The 20,147-nt window shown below is 40.5% G+C and overlaps 1 protein-coding gene across 2 annotated transcripts in view; it reads left to right on the forward strand.

Moving 5' to 3' along the window:
- STX8 (syntaxin 8) overlaps positions 1-20,147 on the forward strand; it is a 218,605-nt gene that overhangs the window by 32,012 nt on the left and 166,446 nt on the right. For both annotated transcript variants that reach the window (XM_012726710.1, XM_012726711.1), the window contains exon 5: positions 16,938-17,062. In XM_012726710.1, the coding sequence (XP_012582164.1) occupies positions 16,938-17,062 (125 nt within the window). The remainder of the gene's footprint in view (positions 1-16,937; positions 17,063-20,147) is intronic.

Raw genomic sequence — 20,147 nt, forward strand, 5'->3', positions numbered from 1 at the left:
GGAAGTGGCTTTAGCTTCTCAGTGCTGTGCTTTAACCCGCTGCGCCACCAGGGAGGGCCTTAAATTTAAATTTTATTCCATCGTGGTTTTAAATGTCTTTATGAAAGTTTTTTATCTGACCCTTGCCATTAATATTATAGTCACTTCCTTAATTCTGATTTTAGTAGTTTTTCTTTAAATTCTAATTCTTGTGCAGTTTGTATTTTCTTTTATCTTTCCTAGCTCAACATAGAAATAGACTAGAACTGTATTATGTACCATGTTCTACCAAAAACATGTGGGGATAATAATTGACTTGGTTTCTTCAGAATAGAGATATCCCTAGGCCAGAATGCAGTATGGAGTCTTAATCCCTGAGCATGGAAACTAGAACCCAATTGAGGTTCTGAAAGCAATGGAGAAGACACGTCAGGATGTTGGAGAGGCAAACCAGAATATCTGCCCCTCCGTTAGCAGCTGCGGCTCTTTCGACCTTGAGTTTCTTCTGTTACTAGAGACAGGTTCTTCACTTCTGTGCCCTCAGTAAGAACCTCATCTCCTGCTACCTCTCCGGTCTCTTTGGTTCCTGAAATTCCAGAGAAGTGGCAGCTCACTGGGTTATTTTATCTAGGCCCAAGTGGAGCCTAGATAATTGTTTTAAACTTCCAATTTACTTTCTTTTTTTTAGAATTTCCATTTTTAATTTTTGAGGAATCCCCATAATGCTTTCTATAATGGTTTCACTAACTTAGTTTCCCACCAACAGTGTATAAAGGTTCTCTTCTCTCCACACTTCTCCAACATGTTGGTCTTCTTAAAAAGGTTGCAGAAGTGCTTTGGTGGTGTGACAAAACAACAATACATCCAGATAATTTTAAGATAATCTGTCTGCTTCTGTAGACAGATGAGCTTATGCATTTTACATTAAGTATTGTGTAATTCCATTTTGGGAGTATGTCTCCATATTTTGGAGACATGTAATAGGTTATTTGGTTCATGGATGGATAATTAGTTTGACCACAGGAAATACTTGAAGTAGGGTCTGAAAAATCTGGAATATATGTGGCATATTCATTTTCCTGAATTGGCTGCTATTGACACCATCCATGCGTGTGCAGGCAGTCGTGCTTTCTTGGGCAGGGCAGTATGGCACCTGTTATGTCCAGGCACTTTTTCATGGATCCTTTTGTAAAAGTGGCAGTTTAGTTGATAGGTTAGGCCAAAATGTTGATGCTTTGGGATGTCCCAGTAGCGTATGGGAACTAAGAGAATAGAATATTTACTTTTAAGGAATTTTTAAAACTAAAATAATTTTTAATCAAGTGGTAAAAATTCAAAGTGTACAAAAGAGTAAGAATTGAAAAATGAAGCTCCCTCTCTTTCTGATGTTCAGTTTCCCATTTCTTCCCAGAGAGGGTCGTTTTGAACTCTTTTGAAATGTATCCTTCCGGAGAGATTCTGTATATGTACAAACAGAACCACACATCCACCCATCTCCAATCTTCCTCTCACCTTTTAAATTTTTTTTAAAATGATTTATTTATGTATGCATACAAAACTGGAGTATAGGCCAGAGGCACAAGGGCAGTGAGAGGATTCGCTAGAGACAGAGTAGGGAGCAGAACAGGCAGATCATCGAAGTACACTGCTGAGGAGAGCAGCGGGTGGGTCAGGAGAGGTCTGCCCGCCATGTGGGTCACCTCCAGGGTGGGGATTGAACTCATGCCAAAGTGGCTTTAACTTCTTGGTGCTGTGCTTTAACTGACTGTGCCACCAGGGAAAGCCCTCACCTTTTTTATTTTTCATCATGATTTAAGGTATAATATGCCCTCATTAGTGTATACCATCTTTTCTGCTAACAGTTTCCTAGCTACTAGAAAGTGGAATGTCTAAAGCAGTACTCTTCAATATCTTAAAACTGCCTCCAGATTTGGCAGAGTAGCTATTTGAAGTTTTTGGTTCATGTGTGTTCTCATGAGACTGGTGATCACTCGAAGGATCTCCATAGTCATTTAGTCCAGATGTTTTTCTCTCTGGGTTGGAAAGGAAGTTTTCGTTCCAGTAGAGACTGATTGGAAAGAAAGATTATCCCTTTAGATGGCTGATCAAGCAAGTGTACCCAGAGGCCTTGAGGTCTCAACAAGCATCAGCATTGCAACCCTGTGTTGTTGATGGATACCATGAAGCCATAAAGTTAGCCCTGGGATGGAGAAAGCAGAGGCTGTCCACAAACAGGCCAACAGAAGCAACCTGGCAGTTTTTCTTTAGAAAGGCTTGAAAACTGGGCAATAACAAATTACCAAATAGTATTTAAAAACATGAAACATGCTGGAATAAATCAAAGATTTGAGATCTGTACACTGAAAATTCTAAATATTCTTTAGCAAAACTAAGGAAAACCTAGTAGAAGGTTATACCACACCCAGACACTGAGAGACTCAATATTGTAAAGATATCAGTTCCCTCAAAACTGATTTTGTAGAATCAGAGCAAATAAATTTAGCGTCCTTAGCTGGAATTTTGTCACTTAAGCTGATTCTGAGGTGTGTATGGCAGTGTGAAGGGCGAAGGCAATTTTTTTTTTTTTAAAGATTTATACATACAGAGCTGGGGTATAGGCCAGAGGTGCAGGGGCAGTGAGAAGATTCACCAGAAACAGTGGGGAGCAGAACAGGCCGATTGATTAAATGCATTGCTGAGGGGAGCAGCGAGCAGGTCAGGAGAGGTCTGCTGTGCCATGTGGGTCACCTCCGGGGCCAGGATTGAACTCTTGCTGAAGTGGCATTAGCTTCTCAGTGCTGTGCTTTAACATGCTGTGCCTCTAGGATGGGGGCCGCCAAGACAATTTTTAAGAACAAAAAGACTTGAAGAGTCTGGAATCAGTCTGGTGTAGAGGTGTCACTTGACCTGTGATGTAGGTGATACTGCAGCAGTGGTGTAGAGACTGACCACCTCTTCAATAATTAGCACCAGGTCAGCTGAATAGCCATACAGGAAAAAGATGAGACTTAGCTTCTGCAGGCAACCCCTGTAAAGATCAATTCCCAAAAGATTGAAGATCTTTTTTTTTTTTAAAGATTTATTTGTACATACAGAACTAGGGTACAGGCTAGAGGCTCAGGGGTGGTGAGAGGCTTCACAAGAGACAGAGTGGGGAGCAGAACAGGCAGATCGACAAAGTACACTGCTGAAGGGAGCAGCAGACAGGTCAGGAGAGGTCTGCCACGCCATGTAGTCACCTCCGGGGAAGACGGGAATTGAACTCATGCGGAAGTGGCTTTAGCTTCTCAGTGCAGTGCTTTAACCCACTGCACCACCAGGGAGGGCCAGATTGTAGATCTTAATGTGAAAGGTAAAACAAATTTTTCAGATGAAAAATGTAGAATACTTTTTTGATCTTGGAATAGGCAAATATTTCTCCAGCAGAACACAAACCCACTAATTATGAAAGAAATACAGGGTAAGTTGTTTATAAGTAAAGTTAGAAATTCTGTTAATCAATGATAACACAAAGTAAAAGGACATTCATAGTATAAGAATCTATATTGCATAGATCCAACATAGAAGTCATCTTCAGAATATGCAAAGAATCCCTGTAAACCAAGGAAAAGGCAGGCAACTTGTCCCCCCCCCCCAAAAAAAAATAGGTGGAAAGTCTTGAACTTAGACATCACAAAAAGAGGCTATCCGATGACTGATGAACATATGGAAAGTTGTTCAACTTCACTAGGCATCAGGAAATTGCAAACTAATACCATGATGTCATACCATTATACTTAGCAGAACGACTGCAATGAAAATGACAGACATGTCAAGTGCTGCCAAGATGTGGAGTAACTGGAATTCTCATAATCTACAGGTGGGACTATCAGTTGTACAACCACTTTGGAAAAGTACTTGACTATATCTTTTAAAACTAAATTGCGCAGAAGATAGGTACAAAACTGTGTCACGGCATTTAGTGTCAAAAGTTCCACCTGGAAATAACCAGTAAGTGATAGTGAATAAAGGAAACATGACATTTCCATACACTATTGAACAACACATGAGAACAAAGCATCTGTAACTATACACACTGTGGATGAATCTCATGAACATAATGAGGCATGAAATAAGCCAGACATAAGGCATGTTGTAAGATTCTATTTCTATAGAAGCAAAACTTATTTATGGGATTGTAAATCACAAAAGTGGTTCCCTCTGGGGTGAGCAGTAACTGGAAGGGGGCACAAAGGAACCTGGAGTTCTGCTAATGCTTTGTTCCTTGTCTGACATAGAGGTCGGTGAGGACTGTTCACTTGGCAAGTTATCTTTGTGATGTACACTTAAGATTTTCAGTTCATATGTTCTATTTAGATTTAAAAATATGCAAGTACATATATACATATATTTTTGTATGGTACACACATGTACAGTAAGTCTTTGCTTATTGTCAACGATAGGCTGCTTTAAGTGAAACAACATAAAATGTGAAAGCAGGTCCCCAAGTGTCATTTGGTTAGACATAGGCCATCAATGTTGCAACAAAACTATGTTATTTGAGGTCAGGACCAGCTATAGTACACATGTACACATGTATGTATGCAAATATAAATTTATACACACTTGCACTTATATATACAGATGTATATTTGCTTTATATAAGAGTTTCATGTAAATGTAACTCTTATATACATACACATACTTATCAGTATGCTTTTTTATGTATATGACCACATATTTATGTGAGCGTGTGTATACACACACACACAGCTATATACTGAACACAGAATGGAGATGTAAGGGGTAGATAGAACTGGGGAGACTTAACTCCGACCGGCTCATTTTCTAAATTTTGAAAAGTTAAGGTGTCTCTCCCTTGAGAGTGTGGACAGAATGTTAAGGTGCTTCTCTGCCTTCTTTAGAAAACGGAGTAATCTCACCTTTCAGTTTTCTTTTAAATTTTCTCACTTCTCCTCTGTGAAATTGCTGTCATCTTGAACTTCCTCCTCATTGACTTGCCCCATCCCCAGCCTGTCCATTTTGGCTTCTTTTCTTTCATCTTCCTACCTTTTCCTTTCATATCTTTCCTCTCCATCACTCCACTGGGGAAAGAAGTTTGATTTTGGTATTTGACTTTCCCCCCATTCTTAATTTTTAAAAGAAGAGGGTTGCTGTAAAGATCAGTTTCAGTTATCTTTTACTTGTATACCTTTTGTCCCCCTTACATTCTTGCCCCGTCCCCCTGCCCTTCACTCTCACTCTCTCAGTTTTAATTGGATTTTAGACAAATTATCAACATGATACATGTTCATTTTAACAACTTGGGCTATTCTGAGGTACAATCCAAAAGTTAATACTCCTTCCTTCCCTCCAGTGTTTTCTCCTAAGTAGCCAGTGTTAACTGTTTGAGGGTTTCTTTCCTCACATTTGTCTATGCCAATACAAATTTTTGCAGATAAATTTACATAAATGAGTTTCCCTTTCCAATATTGTTTTGTGAAATAGAATTGTACTATACATATTATTCTGGGTTTTTTTCTTTTAAAGTTGGGCATTCCTCCTAATTAGTAGATCTGACATTCTATAGGCCAAATATTCCTTCTGACAGTGGTTACATTTCCCCATGGTGAATATGCATTTATTCTTCCAGCTGCTTCCCATTTGATGGCTATTGGGTTGTTTAGCTTAGCTTTTTGCCTTTACTGCTGCAGTGAATATCCATAGTGAATATGACTTCTATTTCTGTAGGACAGAATTTCTAAAGGGTTCCTGGGACAAAAGACATGGGCATTGAAAATTTAAGAGGTAATGAGTGCCATGTCTCTTAAAAACTGCTTTCCATTGTCTCCAGTGATTGTCTCCATTTCCCTACACCTCATCTGTCAGCAGTGTTATAGAACTTGGTGGTTTCTGATCTGATAGGTATAAAATAGTTTCTTGGTTTGTAATTACCAGTAGCATTGGGACTTTTGATTGGGGGAAGAGAAAGATTCTCTACTGAGGAATTAAAAAAGAAAAATTCCAATCTATGAATAAGCAGGAAGAAGAGTAGTTATCTATACACTCTATAAGATAGGTTGTTTTTTTTAAAAAGCCAATTTAGGCCCTCCCTGGTGGTGCAGCGGGTTAAAGCACAGCATTGAGAATCTAAAGCCGCTTCTGCATGAGTTCGATTCCTGCCTGCCCTGGAGGTGACCACATGGCGTGGCAGACCTCTCCTGACCTGCCTGCTGCTCCCCTCAGCGTCGATCTGCCTGTTCTGCTCCCCACTCTGTCTCTGGTGAAGCCTCTCACCAACACTGAGCCTCTGGCCTGCACCCCAGTTCTATATGCACAAATAAATCTTAAAAAAAAAAAAGCCAATTTAATACTTTATAACTGACATGCCTAAACTGAAAAAAGTGTTCCATTTATTAAAAAGAAATGTTTTCTATTTCTCTCTTTCATCTCTATTTACCAAGCACTTTCATATATATTATATTATTTGACTCTCAATCTTGAAAGGTAAGCAGAGACAGTATTAATTTTTTAGTCTGTAGATAAGAAGACTTCTAGAAAAGGGTTTGTACTTGAGGTAAGTGCATGGCAGAGAGAACTGTAACTACAGTCGTGCTCCTTGCTCGGGCCTTCTTGCTTGGCTTTGCTGTCTCCCACCATTTCCTCGTCGGGACTCCCAGTTCACTTCCTCCTGGCTTTGAGGACACTTTGCCCTCTTACTATTCATTGCACCCAATAGATAAATATTATCTACCTCCATCCATTCAAACTTTGCATGTGTGTGGTTCATTGGAAGGAACAGTAGAGTTAGTATTAGAAACTTGGGTTTCAATTTTGACTGTCTGCTTTTTCTGTAAACTAATGATAATCATTTGCAAAATAATGTGAAGTTCAAGTAAGCAAAGGCAGATATTTATATGCCTACATAGCTTGCTTTGTAAGCACTATTGAATGCTTGCCATCTTAGCAAATGAATCTGGAAGTTCCATGCCATGTGGAGAGACCTTTCTATCCTGCTCAAAATGAGTTAGAGGACAATATGTGATAATTAAAAGCTAATTTGTGTGGCGTGGTCTGTCTAGTACCTAGAAAAGGAGCAGTCACATGAGGTGGAGGTCAAGAATATTGTAGAATGACTTGAGATAGTCTTTGTAGAATAGATAGAATTTGTGCAGTGTGTATTTTCCCTCTGGTGCTTTTTCAAATCTGACTAGACCAGTAATTTCTGTACCAACCCGCAAATCATGCCCAGCTGGCTGTTTATAGATTCCTGGGCTCTGCCCCAGAGAGAAGATATGCTGTAGTTGAAAGCATGGATGCCCATCTAAATAATTTGAGTTTTCAGATACAAATTAGATGAATTGATATAACTAAAAGCAGGGGTTGAAATGATGAATTTATAGGCAGTCCTTGGTTTTATGTGCCTTGAATGCATATGAATTATTCACTGACGACTTCAAATAGTTTTTGATTAACCCAGTTTGGAGGTTACTGTATCAGCTGGCAAGTTTCTATTACTATCGGTGATGCTGCTGCTAGTAATTTCATTTCATTAGACTTGCCTCTTTAGCCATATATGTGTCAGTTTGCACAATTAATTGAGTATATTAGTACATTGTATTTTTATTAAATGAGTGAGAGGAAACAAATATACTAAATAAACAAGGAGAAAAAGAGGAGAGTTGAGACAAAGGTGGAAACCTGCATGATTAGCCTCCTTGGGGCTCTCACTGGGTTTGTCATTTAACTAGTGGTGAAGAACATCAAAGATGGAGAACTGTTATTAAAAATAGCATCAAAAAGCCAAGCTCTGGGAACAGAAACTCCCTATAATATTTATGTATATTGTTGACATTCACTGTGTTTGTAAACTTTTTTTAAGAGTGATTAGGTAATCAAAAGGCGCTTAGAGCTAGCTAACTGGTCATCATCATTGGATGATTGATGGCTTGACATTTTTTTCGGTAGTTGAACTTCAACTGTTAACCAGCAGATGGCGCTCGGCCACCGTAAATCTGACAGAGCAACCACTTCTTGGCTCACTTAGAATTCTCTTGTTTTTATGTATCATCTTTTGCCCCTCTTCTGCTTTCCGGGTACTGGTATGGTCACACATTCAAGGTAAAGAACCTGGCTTGATTTTTACATTTCCCTTATGACTCAGAAGTCTCATGCTGGATCTGAATTGAGTTGGGAAGTGAAAATAATGATTTTTCACTGTCTTTTCCCCCACACCACCCTTCTATTTTTTTTTTAATAAATGTAGAGATATGTTATTTTATTTTATTTTTTATAATATAATAGTTTATTTTTACATCATTATGTACATTTTTTAAAAATCTCAATTGTAATCCCCATGGGTTTCTCATCACCAAGTCACACATGTGTCATCACCACAGTCCCATGCACTTCACTCCCCTCCCACGTGTTTTGGATCCCATTGCCCACTCCACCCCCACACAAAATGTCTCTGGTATATGACATTATTCTTATTTTCTCGCCTGGTCCATCATACTACTGCTATGAACGAAACCATCCGGTATTTTTCTTTTTCTTTCTGGCCTATCTCACTGCCCTTCTATTTTTTTCAGGTCTTTAATTCTACTTTGAAATTTCTTGGTAAATTCTGCCGGCAATATTGGGGGTGGGTGAAGAGGGGAATGGGGTTGTTTTAAAACTAGAACTAGTTTGATTAAAATTAGAAAACTAGTTTGATTTAAACTAAAAAAATCTTTGACTGCAGTAAATAAAGATGAGACTTTCTTTGGATGTTATGAACATGTTGTTTTTCCTTATTTAAATTATTTTGTCCTGGACGAACACTCAATGATGAGTATTTGTTCAACTGTCTGCTCAATGCTCAATGTGATTCAAGTGTGCATTGATCCCAGTAGACGCTGATCTTGAAAGAAGAGTCTGACTTTGGGGCTGATATTAGGAACTGTGTTGACGTTTGAGAAACTTCTGAAAGGAAACGAAAGAAAAAAAAAATGCCCTTAAGTTTGTTAGTTCCCTTAATCACCTTGCTTTAGAAAACTTTATTCCTTCTATGGAGTCTGTTCACAAACACTTGTGAAGTTTGCTTGTCAATCATGGGGTTCATAGCCCCTTGCTCGCTGGCCCCTCTTGTCCTCTCCCTAACTTACACTACCCTTGGCCCTGCTCCTTGACCACAGCCCTGCCTCAGTGTCCTGGTTACCTGTTGTCACCAGGCTTTGTCTCTGAAGAGTTTATGTGAAAGGATCTAATTTCTGATTGAAATTTGAACCTCTGTGTATATTCATGGAAAGAAACTACCAAAACAGCCCTAGCATTTTCAAAATCTACTGGCAAGTCTAATGACAAAGCCTTACACACTCAATCCAATTTACTCACGTGCTAGAAAAATCCTTGCTAGTCCTATGTGCAAATCTCCCTGTGGCTCGTGAGTACTCAAACACTGAGATTTTTTTCAGACAAAGCAACTGTTTTATATAGGTCCTTTGACATCTTTTTGAAATGCTAAGAAAAGCTAAAGAAAGCTACTTCTTAGGATTCAGTGCTTTTTCAATTCTGTATTCAGTTGATAAGAACGCCCTCCCTGTAAACTCTAGCAAGCTTCAACTTTGTCAGCAGAAAAACCTAAATTATCTGTTCCCCCCTCCAATTTTATCATAATTTAATGATATACACCAATTGCTTTGGAAGGGGGAGGAAGCGGAATAGTTTTATATCTTTAGAAGTAGCTATGGAACTTTCCTGTGAAATCTTTAACACAGATACCTAACCTAATTATTAATGTAGCATGTATTTGATAAGTTTCATCTTGAAAGAATATGGATAAAAGTTACTGATTCACTTAAAAGAAAACAAAACTGAGTCTTCTCCTTCATTGTCATTTTTCCAGAATTGGGTTGAGCCATGAGATGTTTCAGGGACACACTTCCCTCTCAAGTAATATTCTCTCCATCTGCTTGGACAGTGTCAGTCTTAGCTGTTCAAGCAAAGGCAGGTAGCAGTTAATTAAATTCTGTTTTGCTTGCCTTTTCCCCCTAATCTTTCAAGGTAAAGAAGTTAAATAACTCCTCCTAAACCCCCACCTCCTCATATCATCTTTCTTTGCTTAAAAAGCTCAGTGGTTTTCCTAGTTCTATTTCATAAACATTTACTGAATGCTTCTCCAGCATACTCTAAGGCATTGGTGTGTGTTTTTTTTTTGGTACTAGGGATATAAACATGACTGTCATGTGGCCTCTTTCCTCACAGAGCTCATAATTTAAGAAGGAAGACAGATGAGTAAATAACTAACTACAATCCTGCTTGATAAATGCCACATTAGAGGTTTGGAACAAAGTGCCAGGGGAGCACCAGGGAGTGATGGATTTGGGGGAGGGGGTGGGGGAGGGATAGGGAAAGACTAAACAGCACAAGTGACATTTGAGTTGAGCCTTAGGGGATGAATAGAATTTTGCCAGATGGACAAAGAGGTGGGGGTGGGGGACCCTCCAGACTCATACAAAAACATGAGAGTGTGAAAGTTTGTGTCTTTGTCTGAGAAGTGGTGAGCAGTCTGCAGGCCTGAAGAAAGAGTAGGGTATGAAGGGGGTGTTGGGAGATGACTTAGCAGCGATCAGAGGGGCCATATTATAAAGACCTGGAGCTTCTGGGGGAGTGGTGGATGTTTTTTAGAAAGGAAATAAGGTGGTGAGGTCTTTATTTTAGAAAGATGGTTTTGGTAGCAGGATGTGAGATGGTTTGCAGGGTGGGGACTGGGAGCAAGGAGGGCAAAACCAGAAGGCTTTGGCCAAGTTCTGCATGAGAGACTCTGAGGGTCTGCGCCAAGAGGTGCTAGTGGGAATGGAAATGAGCACAGACTTGAGAAGCACCTTCCAAGGGAGGCCGTGGCAATTGATGAGAAAGTTGAGGAGAAAAAAGCAGGGTGGGGATGGCAGCAGAAGAAAGGTTTGGATGACCCAGAAGCACAGCGATGTTGCTAACCAAAACTTTTGCTCAGGAGAAGAAAGCACATATGGTGGGGTGAAAAGCCATGAGCTTGATGTTGGGGAGACTGGATTGAAATGGAATACCCAGACGGTTCTTAGGTGGAAAGCTGTAGGTGTAGCTATAGAGCCTTTAGGAAAATAACGTGGATATATAGAAGTCGGAAAGCCTTTGGCACAGTGATTGATGAGTATGAGAGCGAGGGGACATGCCTCAGCTGGATTTTGATGAGTGGGTTTTTGGTTTTATTATTGTTTAAAAAGATTTATTACAGAACTGGGGTACAGGCCAGAGGTGCAGGGGCAATGAGAGGATTCACCAGAGACAGAGTAGGAAGCAGAACAGGCAGATGGGCGAACTACACTGCTGAGGGGAGAAGCCAGCGAGACAGGAGATGTCTGTTGCACCATGTGGATCACCTCCCTGGCTGGTGATCGAACTTGTGCTCAAGCGACTGTGGCTAGCTTCACAGTGTTGTGCTTTAACCTGTTGCACCACCAGGGAAGGCTCTTGGTTTTATTTTTTTTAACTGTGCCATTACTCTCCCCTCACCTGCATTCTGATAAGCCTGCCAGTGCAGGGCCAGGCTCCTCTCCGACACCCAGTTAGGAAGCTACTGTCAGGAGTCTCAAGACTCAAGAGACTGCCCTATTACTTGTGTGTTGGGGCCTAAAAAGTTCATAAACACTCTTCATCTGGCCTTTAAGCACTGGGATAGAGAGCACTGCCCAGAGAAAGTACAGTGAGAAGAGAAGATCTAAATAGAATTCTCGAGGAACACTAATATTTAAGGGGCGGGTGGGAAGTACCTGCAAACTACAAACAAGGAGTGTCAGTGGTGTCAGGAAGCTGGGAGCGGAGCAGGCTTGTAGATAAGAGAATAAGGTCAGTTGTGGAGAGGAGGTCATGGAGAAGGGCAGGGTGGAAGCTGAGAAGAGATTCAGATAGGAGGGAGGCTAGGGATGAGGAGAGTTAGTGACGGGACGAGGCACAAGTTGACCCCAGTGGGTTAAAGAGTGAATAGGGATGGTCAGGTGGTCAAGCCGGTGGACATCCAGTGCCAGGGGGAATGGAAATGAGCGCAGACTTGAGACCACCTTCCCAGGGGGGCCTTGGTAACTGATGGCACTTCTTCAAGGAGGTTAGCTATAAACAGGAAAGAGCGTCCTTGCTGCAGAACTTGGAGGAGTGGGGCAGTTCTTGGAAATGACCGGACTGTAGAAGGAGTGTGAAAGGGATTAGGAGACCAGAGTGAGGCTCCTGTGGCTTCCTACCTTGGGGTTGAGTCCACTAGATCCAAACCCCCCCCCCACACACACACATTTCACCCCCTCTCCACTCTACCCACACATGTTGATGGCACAAGTTCCCTGCCTTGGAGAGCCTTATCAGCGCTCCCTTACCCAGCTAGACCTTACCTGTACTTTAAAGCTGCCTGAGTCCCCTTACCCATATGAAACATGCCCCGAGCTGTATAGTAGAAAGTGCCGAGGATTGAACCTAGGGCACTGCTACTAAGTATGTGACTGCAAGAAACTGATATTTATGTATATATGTATAATATATATATTTATAATAGCTGATGACTTAACTGCTATAAAGAAAAGTAAGACTGGAACAGAGGGTTGGGGAGATACAGGAAAGGAGACTATTTTAGATTGAACAGTTAGGGAAACCTTTAACAGGATGACAGCAGAGCAGAGTAGAATGAAATAAGGTGGCTAAGATCACATGACAACATTGGGGAAGAGTGCCTTAGTAATGGTGGGGGGGGTGAGGTAGGGGAGGCTGGCAGATGGGGGGGACAGCAGGTTCAAAGACCCTGATGTGGGGATGGACTCCTGTATGCTAGAAAAGGCAAGGAGACTGGTGTGGCTTGAATGCTATAGTGAAAATATATTTTGTGCCAAGGGTGATGGGAAGACCCAGGGAAATTTTGAGTAGAAGGAGCAGATTGATTTTTCCAGTAATTGTTCTGGTAGCTTTATGGGGAATAGATTGTAGAAGAAGGAGTGGAAAGAGGAGACATGATGAAGCATAAGGTAAAAGCCATCAAGTTAGAGAAGTGATCAGGTTTTAGTTGTGTTCTGAGGATTTGCCAATGAACTGAGTGCTGTGGAGTATGAAGGAGTCAAAACTGATTTCAAGGTTTTTCGCTTGAACCAGTGGTCAGTGGTGGTCTGGAGCAGAAATGGAGGGGGCTGGGGGATTTGGGAGCATTGAGGAGAATGGGTTTTGTAAAAATTGTTCTTTTTTGGGCCCTCCCTGGTGGCGCAGTGGGTTAAAGCACAGCACTAAGAAGCTAAAGCCACTTCTGCATGAGTTCGATTCCCGCCTGCTCCAGAGGTGACCCACATGGCGTGGCAGACCTCTCCTGACCCACCCGCTGCTCCCCTCAGCAGTGTACTTCGTCGATCTGCCTGCTCTGCTCCACACTCTGTCTCTGGTGAAGCCTCTCGCCACCCCTGAGCCTCTGGCCTGTACCCCAGTTCTGTATGCACAAATAAATAAATCTTAAAAAAAAAATTGTTCTTTTTTTCTGTTCTTATTTATGCAATTTAATACTCAATAAGATAATTTTTTTCTTCTGGATAAATATATTTTTAAATTTTAACATAATAGTTTATTTTTGTATCACTTTGTGCCTTTTTCCATCGCTGTTATAATCTGCATGGGCTTCCCATCACCAAATCACCCGTGTGCCATGACCATAGTCCAGTGTACTTCCCGCACCCACCTCTCCCATTCCAACCCGGTGAAATAACCCTGGTATATAGTTGTTCGTTATTGTTGTTATTTTCCCCCTGGCCCTTTATGCTCCTGCTGTAAGTGAAACCATCCATTATTTTTCTTTTCCTTTCTGGTTTATTTCATTGAGCATGATCCCTTCCAGCCCCATCCATGATGCTGCAAAAGGCATGCGGTTATCTTCGATTGCTGAGTAATATTACATTGTGTATATGTGTCACAATCCAGCCATCTACTTTTGGGCATTTGGATTGATTCCATGTCTTAACTTGTAAATAAAGCAGCAATAAACATGGGGGTACAGGTGAAATGAGATAATTTTTTTTATTACAGCTATAAGATTTTTATAGATCATCTAAGCGATTTCCAATGATAGTCTTCTTTAGCAAGAATTCTCTAGAAAGAATACCTGCCTCTTCTCACCAAGATGAACCCTGTCTTTTACTTCTCAACCCCACCCATTATGGAGGGTGTTGTAGTCCTCAATGTTAGGCCAGACTAAAGGTTGAAAACCACTACCCAACTTAGTTTTTTTTATGGGTGAAAGACCAGGGCCAAAGCAGGTATTGCAATGGCCCAGGGATACAAAGCTAGCTGTCCTCCCATTTTAGTTAGTAATTGTGGTTAGTTTCTCTTTCCAGTTGGATTGTACACTCCTTGAAAGCAAGAATTTTGTCTGAAATTCCTTTGTATTTTTCCTTTTTGACTTAGGAGAATATGGACTAAGAGGAGGCATCACTCCAGGTATTAAGTCAAACTTAAAACCTAATAAGAAAAAATCAAGTATTGTGCACACAAGTGGTGCCAGCTGTCTGGCCTGTTCTTAGCAGCAAGGGCACGTGTATTGTGGACTTTCAGTGGGTCTGGGGCTTCAGCAAAATTCAGAGCCCAAAAAAGGTGGGAAGTGGGGGGGGTAATTGGAGAGCGAGTTCATGCAGCCTTGAAGAATTGAACCAAAACCATGGAATCTGATAACCCAGAAGAATACTTTTTCCTTTGGCAAACTGTACTGTTGTTTGCAATTGCTTTTATGTTGAGCTGTGTGAGAGGCAAGACCAAAATAATTCCTAGTGCTTAGGGCTTCTACTGGTCTGAGTTCAGACCTAGGAAGTCTTTCTTCTATGCCTGGTGGTGGATGTGTATTTTATATCAATGCTAGATTCCGTCCGTGTGGCACTTTATTCTCTAATAGGTGCTTAAATACATCTGTAGGTATTTAATTTTCATTAAAATTAATTAAAGGCTGTACTTCTAATCTGCTGTTTTTAGAGATTGCTCGAGCAATTTTCTTTCATTTTCCCCTTTAATAGTTAGCAAATATATGCTGTAGGGGTGGCAAGAGCTACCGGGGGCATTCCCGCAGTAACTTTAGAGACACAGTATTTACTGTCAACTCAGGTGCAATATGCTGACTTGAATGACTGCTCAGAGCTGGTGACAGATGCACTGTCAAGCTCGTGTTACGTGCCTCTGACCTTGTGTGCTGCTTTTGAGCAATGGCTTTTGCCGTGGGCCATACCCAACATCCCCCAGCTCCTATTTTGATCAAGAGCTCGCACTTGCAAGATGTTATGAGTTAGAGGGTATGATTGCAAATTTCCTTCCTTACTTCCTACTCCCCCCGATCCCCATCTTCAAAGCTAGGTGAAACAGTGATTTTTCTAGGGAGTAAATCCCCAATCTTGACATTTTAGATACTTGGGGCCAACCAAGTAAAATAAGGCTTTAAAGAAACACATCTGCTTTTTTGATAGTGTGCGGAAGTAAGTTGTTCTTTTGTTTAGCATGTTAGTACGGCTGAGGAGAGACCAACTCCATGCTGAAAATCTTACTGTAAGAAATCAGAACTTGTCTTCCAATTTTTCTTCTTGATACATATCTTCTATGGGAATAGTAGTGCTAAACTAAAAATGAAATTAATAGAAGTTAAATGAGTATATTCATTTATTTAAAAAAATGCTTCCTATCTTAGCACCGTAATTGTTAAAATGATACCAGTAACAAGATAGAATGATGACTGTCTTTCAGACACTGCCTTAAGCACAATAAACATTTTGCATTGTTCTCTTGCCCTTGCCCCTCATCCCTGGACCACCCCTGGCCACCATCACCAGCCCCATAACAAGGTTGTATACATTGTAAGGGCAGACATTTGGGTTAGTCGGTTGTTTCCCCATCCCCACTGATGAGTACAAGCCTATCACATAGCAAGGACTAAGTAAACATTTTTGTATAACTGCGTTAGTCTCCAGCAGCCCTGTGAGGCAGATGTTACTGCCCAAATCTTTCTGATAGGTCATGGGGGCAGGACTCAAGCTTAGCATGGACATCTCTTCATTCCATGGGTTGTAGTCCAATTAGGGGTGTTTTCAGTTCTTGCCTTCTCTTTTGAATCCTGTAACTTTCTTCTGAAGTGGGTAACTATTCATAATGTGGGGTGAAGGGTTCAAAGATGGTTTCATAAACAGCGTGATCCTTGCAATTTGGACAAATGGGATAAGAGTGGACAGGAAAGGAGACGCTCAAGATGAAAAAGATCCTACAAAAATGGAGACAGAGGCCAAAAATGTGTTTCCCCTGTTCCTTGGGCTATGATATGTCTGGTGCAGAAGAGCCTTGTGGATTACTAGAAACATGAAGATTAAGATTGATAATTTAGAATCCTCTATGTTAGGATGCTGCATTATACTGATAAAATTAGATTTTAAGCCTTACATGTTTCTCTATCTGTGTGCAACCTTTAGTAAGAAATGATGTGTACATTGTGTACGTATGTGTATGTATACACATATAAAAGAAATTATGGCCATTTTTTAATGCTCTAATCTGTAGTCACGTCATTGTATCTTCTTAGGAAATAACATTTGTGCTTTGGTGTCACATAGTCTGTGAGACAAATTTTATCCTAATAAAAAGGCTGCTTTTATTTGGCCTTGTGTTTTTGGAATTTAAGACCATCGTTTGTGATTCTTGACGCAAATGTATCTCGGAGGATTAGTAAGAGTGTCATGTGCTGCCACAGTCCCTTAAACAGCCTGTAACTCTCTGGGGGAGCGGGCTGTGCCTGATCCATTCTCATATCTCTTCCAGCACTGAACTCAGTTGCTGGCATGAACTAAAGACGCAATAAATTGTGGTCAGATTGAATGCATTCAGAGCATGCAAGGCTGGCCACCCGTGCACTCGTGGGAGTAATTTACAGCAGAGCTATATTTTTTGAGTTGTGTAACACATTCAATCTTGTTTTTTAGGTCCAGCCTCATGACTGGAGGGGCTAACCGTGCGGTACCCAACCCTTGGCTCTTCGAGGAGCCAGAGGAGACCAGAGGCTTGGGTTTTGATGAAATTCGACAACAGCAGCAGAGAATTATCCAAGGTACTGAATACTTGAGGCGTGTGGTTCAGAAACCTTGTCACATTTTCACTGTGTCCTTGAATGTTCCTTATACCCATTGAAAATTGGTGGGGAAACTTTTGGTCTTTAAAAGCTCTTGACAGCTTTGTGCCTTGAGAGGCCTAACTTGTAGACAAATGCTAACCCCCCTGAGGGTAGCTTCCAGAAGTTGTGGTTCTCTTCTGGGGAGAGAGCACACGCAGGTCTGCATCTGATAAACTTAGCTAAATAGAAGGCAGGGGCTACTTTTCTCTAAATGCAAACTCCACTTTTTTTTTAAATATAAAAAAATATGCATTTGGCTATTAGCCTTCAAGATCATCTTAAATCTGCCAATTACTTTTCTAACTCTTATTTTTTAAATTTCAGAAACAATACATGATTGTTGGTATTATAACAAGTACAAACAAGTTAAGGATAAGTAACAGTCTTAAATAGTGAACAGCTAAGATATAACTCTGCAGGCTTGGGCCTCCCTGGTGGCCTAGGATTTTTAGAACTATCACTGCACCAGCCTGAGTTTGATCCCCAGCTAGGGAGCTGACCCACATGGTGCAGTAGACCTCTCCTGTCTCATCCACTGCTCTCCTCAGCAGTGTATTTCACTAGATCTACCTGATGTGCTCCCCATTCTGTCTCTGGTGAATCCTCTCACCTCACCCCACCCCAGTTCTTCTATGCAAAAGTCTTTTTTTCTAATTCATGTACATACATATAGTCAATGTCAGCATATATAGTTTGCATAAATAGATCTATATGTAATTCCATGGCTTTTCCCTTCACTTAATCTGTATCAGGAATATTTTTTTTCCTATCAATATTAAGATATGTTTCTTTCTAGTCGTACTTTTCAGAAAGATTTATTGAGGCATGGTTGATATTGTTACAAAAATACATATGTGAAGTTTGACTCAAGTTTTGACATATATACCTGTACAACCTTCACTACAATCAAAATAATGAACATGATTAGTACTTCCAGTTTTCTTCATGTCTCCTTGTAACTCTTTCTCCTGTCCCAGATAGCTGCTGACATTTGTTCTGTCACCACCAGAGAGCCCCCTACAATTACATGATATCTAGTTAGAAGGCAGTTTTTATGAATATCTAAAGATAGGAAGTAGCTCCACATCTAGTTATTCCCAAGTAATTTTAAAAATAAGTGTGTTGGCCCTCTCTGGTGGCATGATGGATTAAAGCACAGCACTGTGAAGCTAGGCTTGGCCACTTCAGTGCGAGTTCTGCTTTAGTGTGAGCTCAACCCCCTGTTAGGAGGTGACCCATTTGGCACAGCAGACCTCTCATGACCCGCCCGCTGCTCAGCAGTGTACTTTGTCCATTTGCCTGTTCTGCTCCCCACTCTGTCTCTTGTGAATCCTCTCACAGCCCCTGCACTTCTCGCCTGTACCCCAGTTCTGTATACATAAATAAATAAATCTTTAAAAAAACAAAAGCAATTCAGCTTTAAAAATGTAATTTTTTTCTTGTGCTGTAATCATTTACCACAAGTGTAGTGACTTCAAGTTAGAATTTATTGTCATAAGTTCAACATAGGTCTCATTGGACTAAGATCAAGCAGGCTGGTTTTCTTCCTGGATGCTCTGGGGGAGATTTCATTCCCTTGCTCTTTCCAGCTTCTAGAAGCTATCCTTTGGCTCATGGTCCCCTTCTTCAGTGTTCAAGGCCAGTTTCAGCTCTGATGCTGCTTCATATTTTCATGTGACTGTAACTGAGAAAGGTTCTCTGTTTCTAAGGACTCATGTGATTCCATGGGGCATTATCCAGACAGAGTAGGGTCACATCTATCTCAGATTCTTTAACCTTAATCACATCTGCAAAGTTCCTTTTGGCCACGTGTGGTCAAAAATTCACAAGTTCCAGAAATTTGGATATGGACATTTTCTAGGAGGGCCATTATGCATAGCTCAGTGATTATCCATTTTTTTAAACTGATACCCTTATAAAATGAAGAATGATTAATAGGGTGTGGTATGTTGCAAATGATCTGTGATGATATATAGTAGTTATGCATGATTTTGCCTGACTGCTTGGTTCTTGACTGTTTATATTTCTGCGAGTAGCAGCATTTTGTTTTTTTCATTGTCTCTAAAGTTGGCTCTCACATTTCCCCTTAGACATGATGCTTTAGGACTTGGTGAAGCTCAGGTCATCATTGTATTTTTTTTGTCATATGTGATCCATCTTGGTTATCTGGATTTTCTGTGTGTTTGGATTATGGAGCAAAAATTTATGGTGACAGAAAAGAGGTGCTAAGTTCTAAGAAAGATTTGAGTGAAGCAGAATTTTTAGCTCTTTTTGTTTTTCTTTACAGAAATAACCTGTAGGGACTTAAGAGAGACAGAGTCAAGATAGAAAGAAAAGCATATGCTGGAGGTATTAATCCAGTCTTTACTAGATAAAGCAATTTAGGGCTTAATAGCTCTTTTCCTAATTGAAAACTTTAGAGGAACCTCCATTTCTCTTTTGAAATTGTTTTACCTTTTAATTCACTTTGACACCTGACCCTCAGTCCTGTACATAGGTTATTCTTGGGGACATTTGGAATTTTGCAATAAAGGCGGTCACTCTGGAGCAGCCCTAGGTTGATGATAGATTTGCCTTGGAGATCATCCAAAAGGTTGTTACTGAAGACCAAAAGGACCTCATTACAAGTGATTTCACTATAAAATAGTCCTTTGGAAAGATCCCTAGAGACAATAGATTGTTTGTACAGTTTTCAAAGTACATAGTGTCAAAAAATGTCACTAAGGAATCCTTACCTCACACCATTAGTTTAAATAAATTCCAGATGAATTAAAGAAATAGGTGTAATGTCTTAATTCCATTAAAAGACTGAGAAAAATATTAAAATAAATCTTAACATGATCTGGCATAAGAATCTATAATTTTAAGGATGTGCCTTTCTGTAACTGGCATTTTACCTTCAGCTAGTATGTTGTGTGGGGTAGAAAGATTCAGGTTCATGGTGTTCTTCCCTGAACCTTAGGAAAGCTAGGAAAAAATTCTTACAAAGATCACTAAGACTGTCTAGGTTAAAAAAAAAAAA

The sequence above is a fragment of the Condylura cristata genome, unplaced genomic scaffold, assembly GCF_000260355.1.
Source record: "Condylura cristata isolate star-nosed mole 26May11 unplaced genomic scaffold, ConCri1.0 scaffold00017, whole genome shotgun sequence".
Classification (NCBI taxonomy): Eukaryota; Metazoa; Chordata; class Mammalia; order Eulipotyphla; family Talpidae; genus Condylura; species Condylura cristata.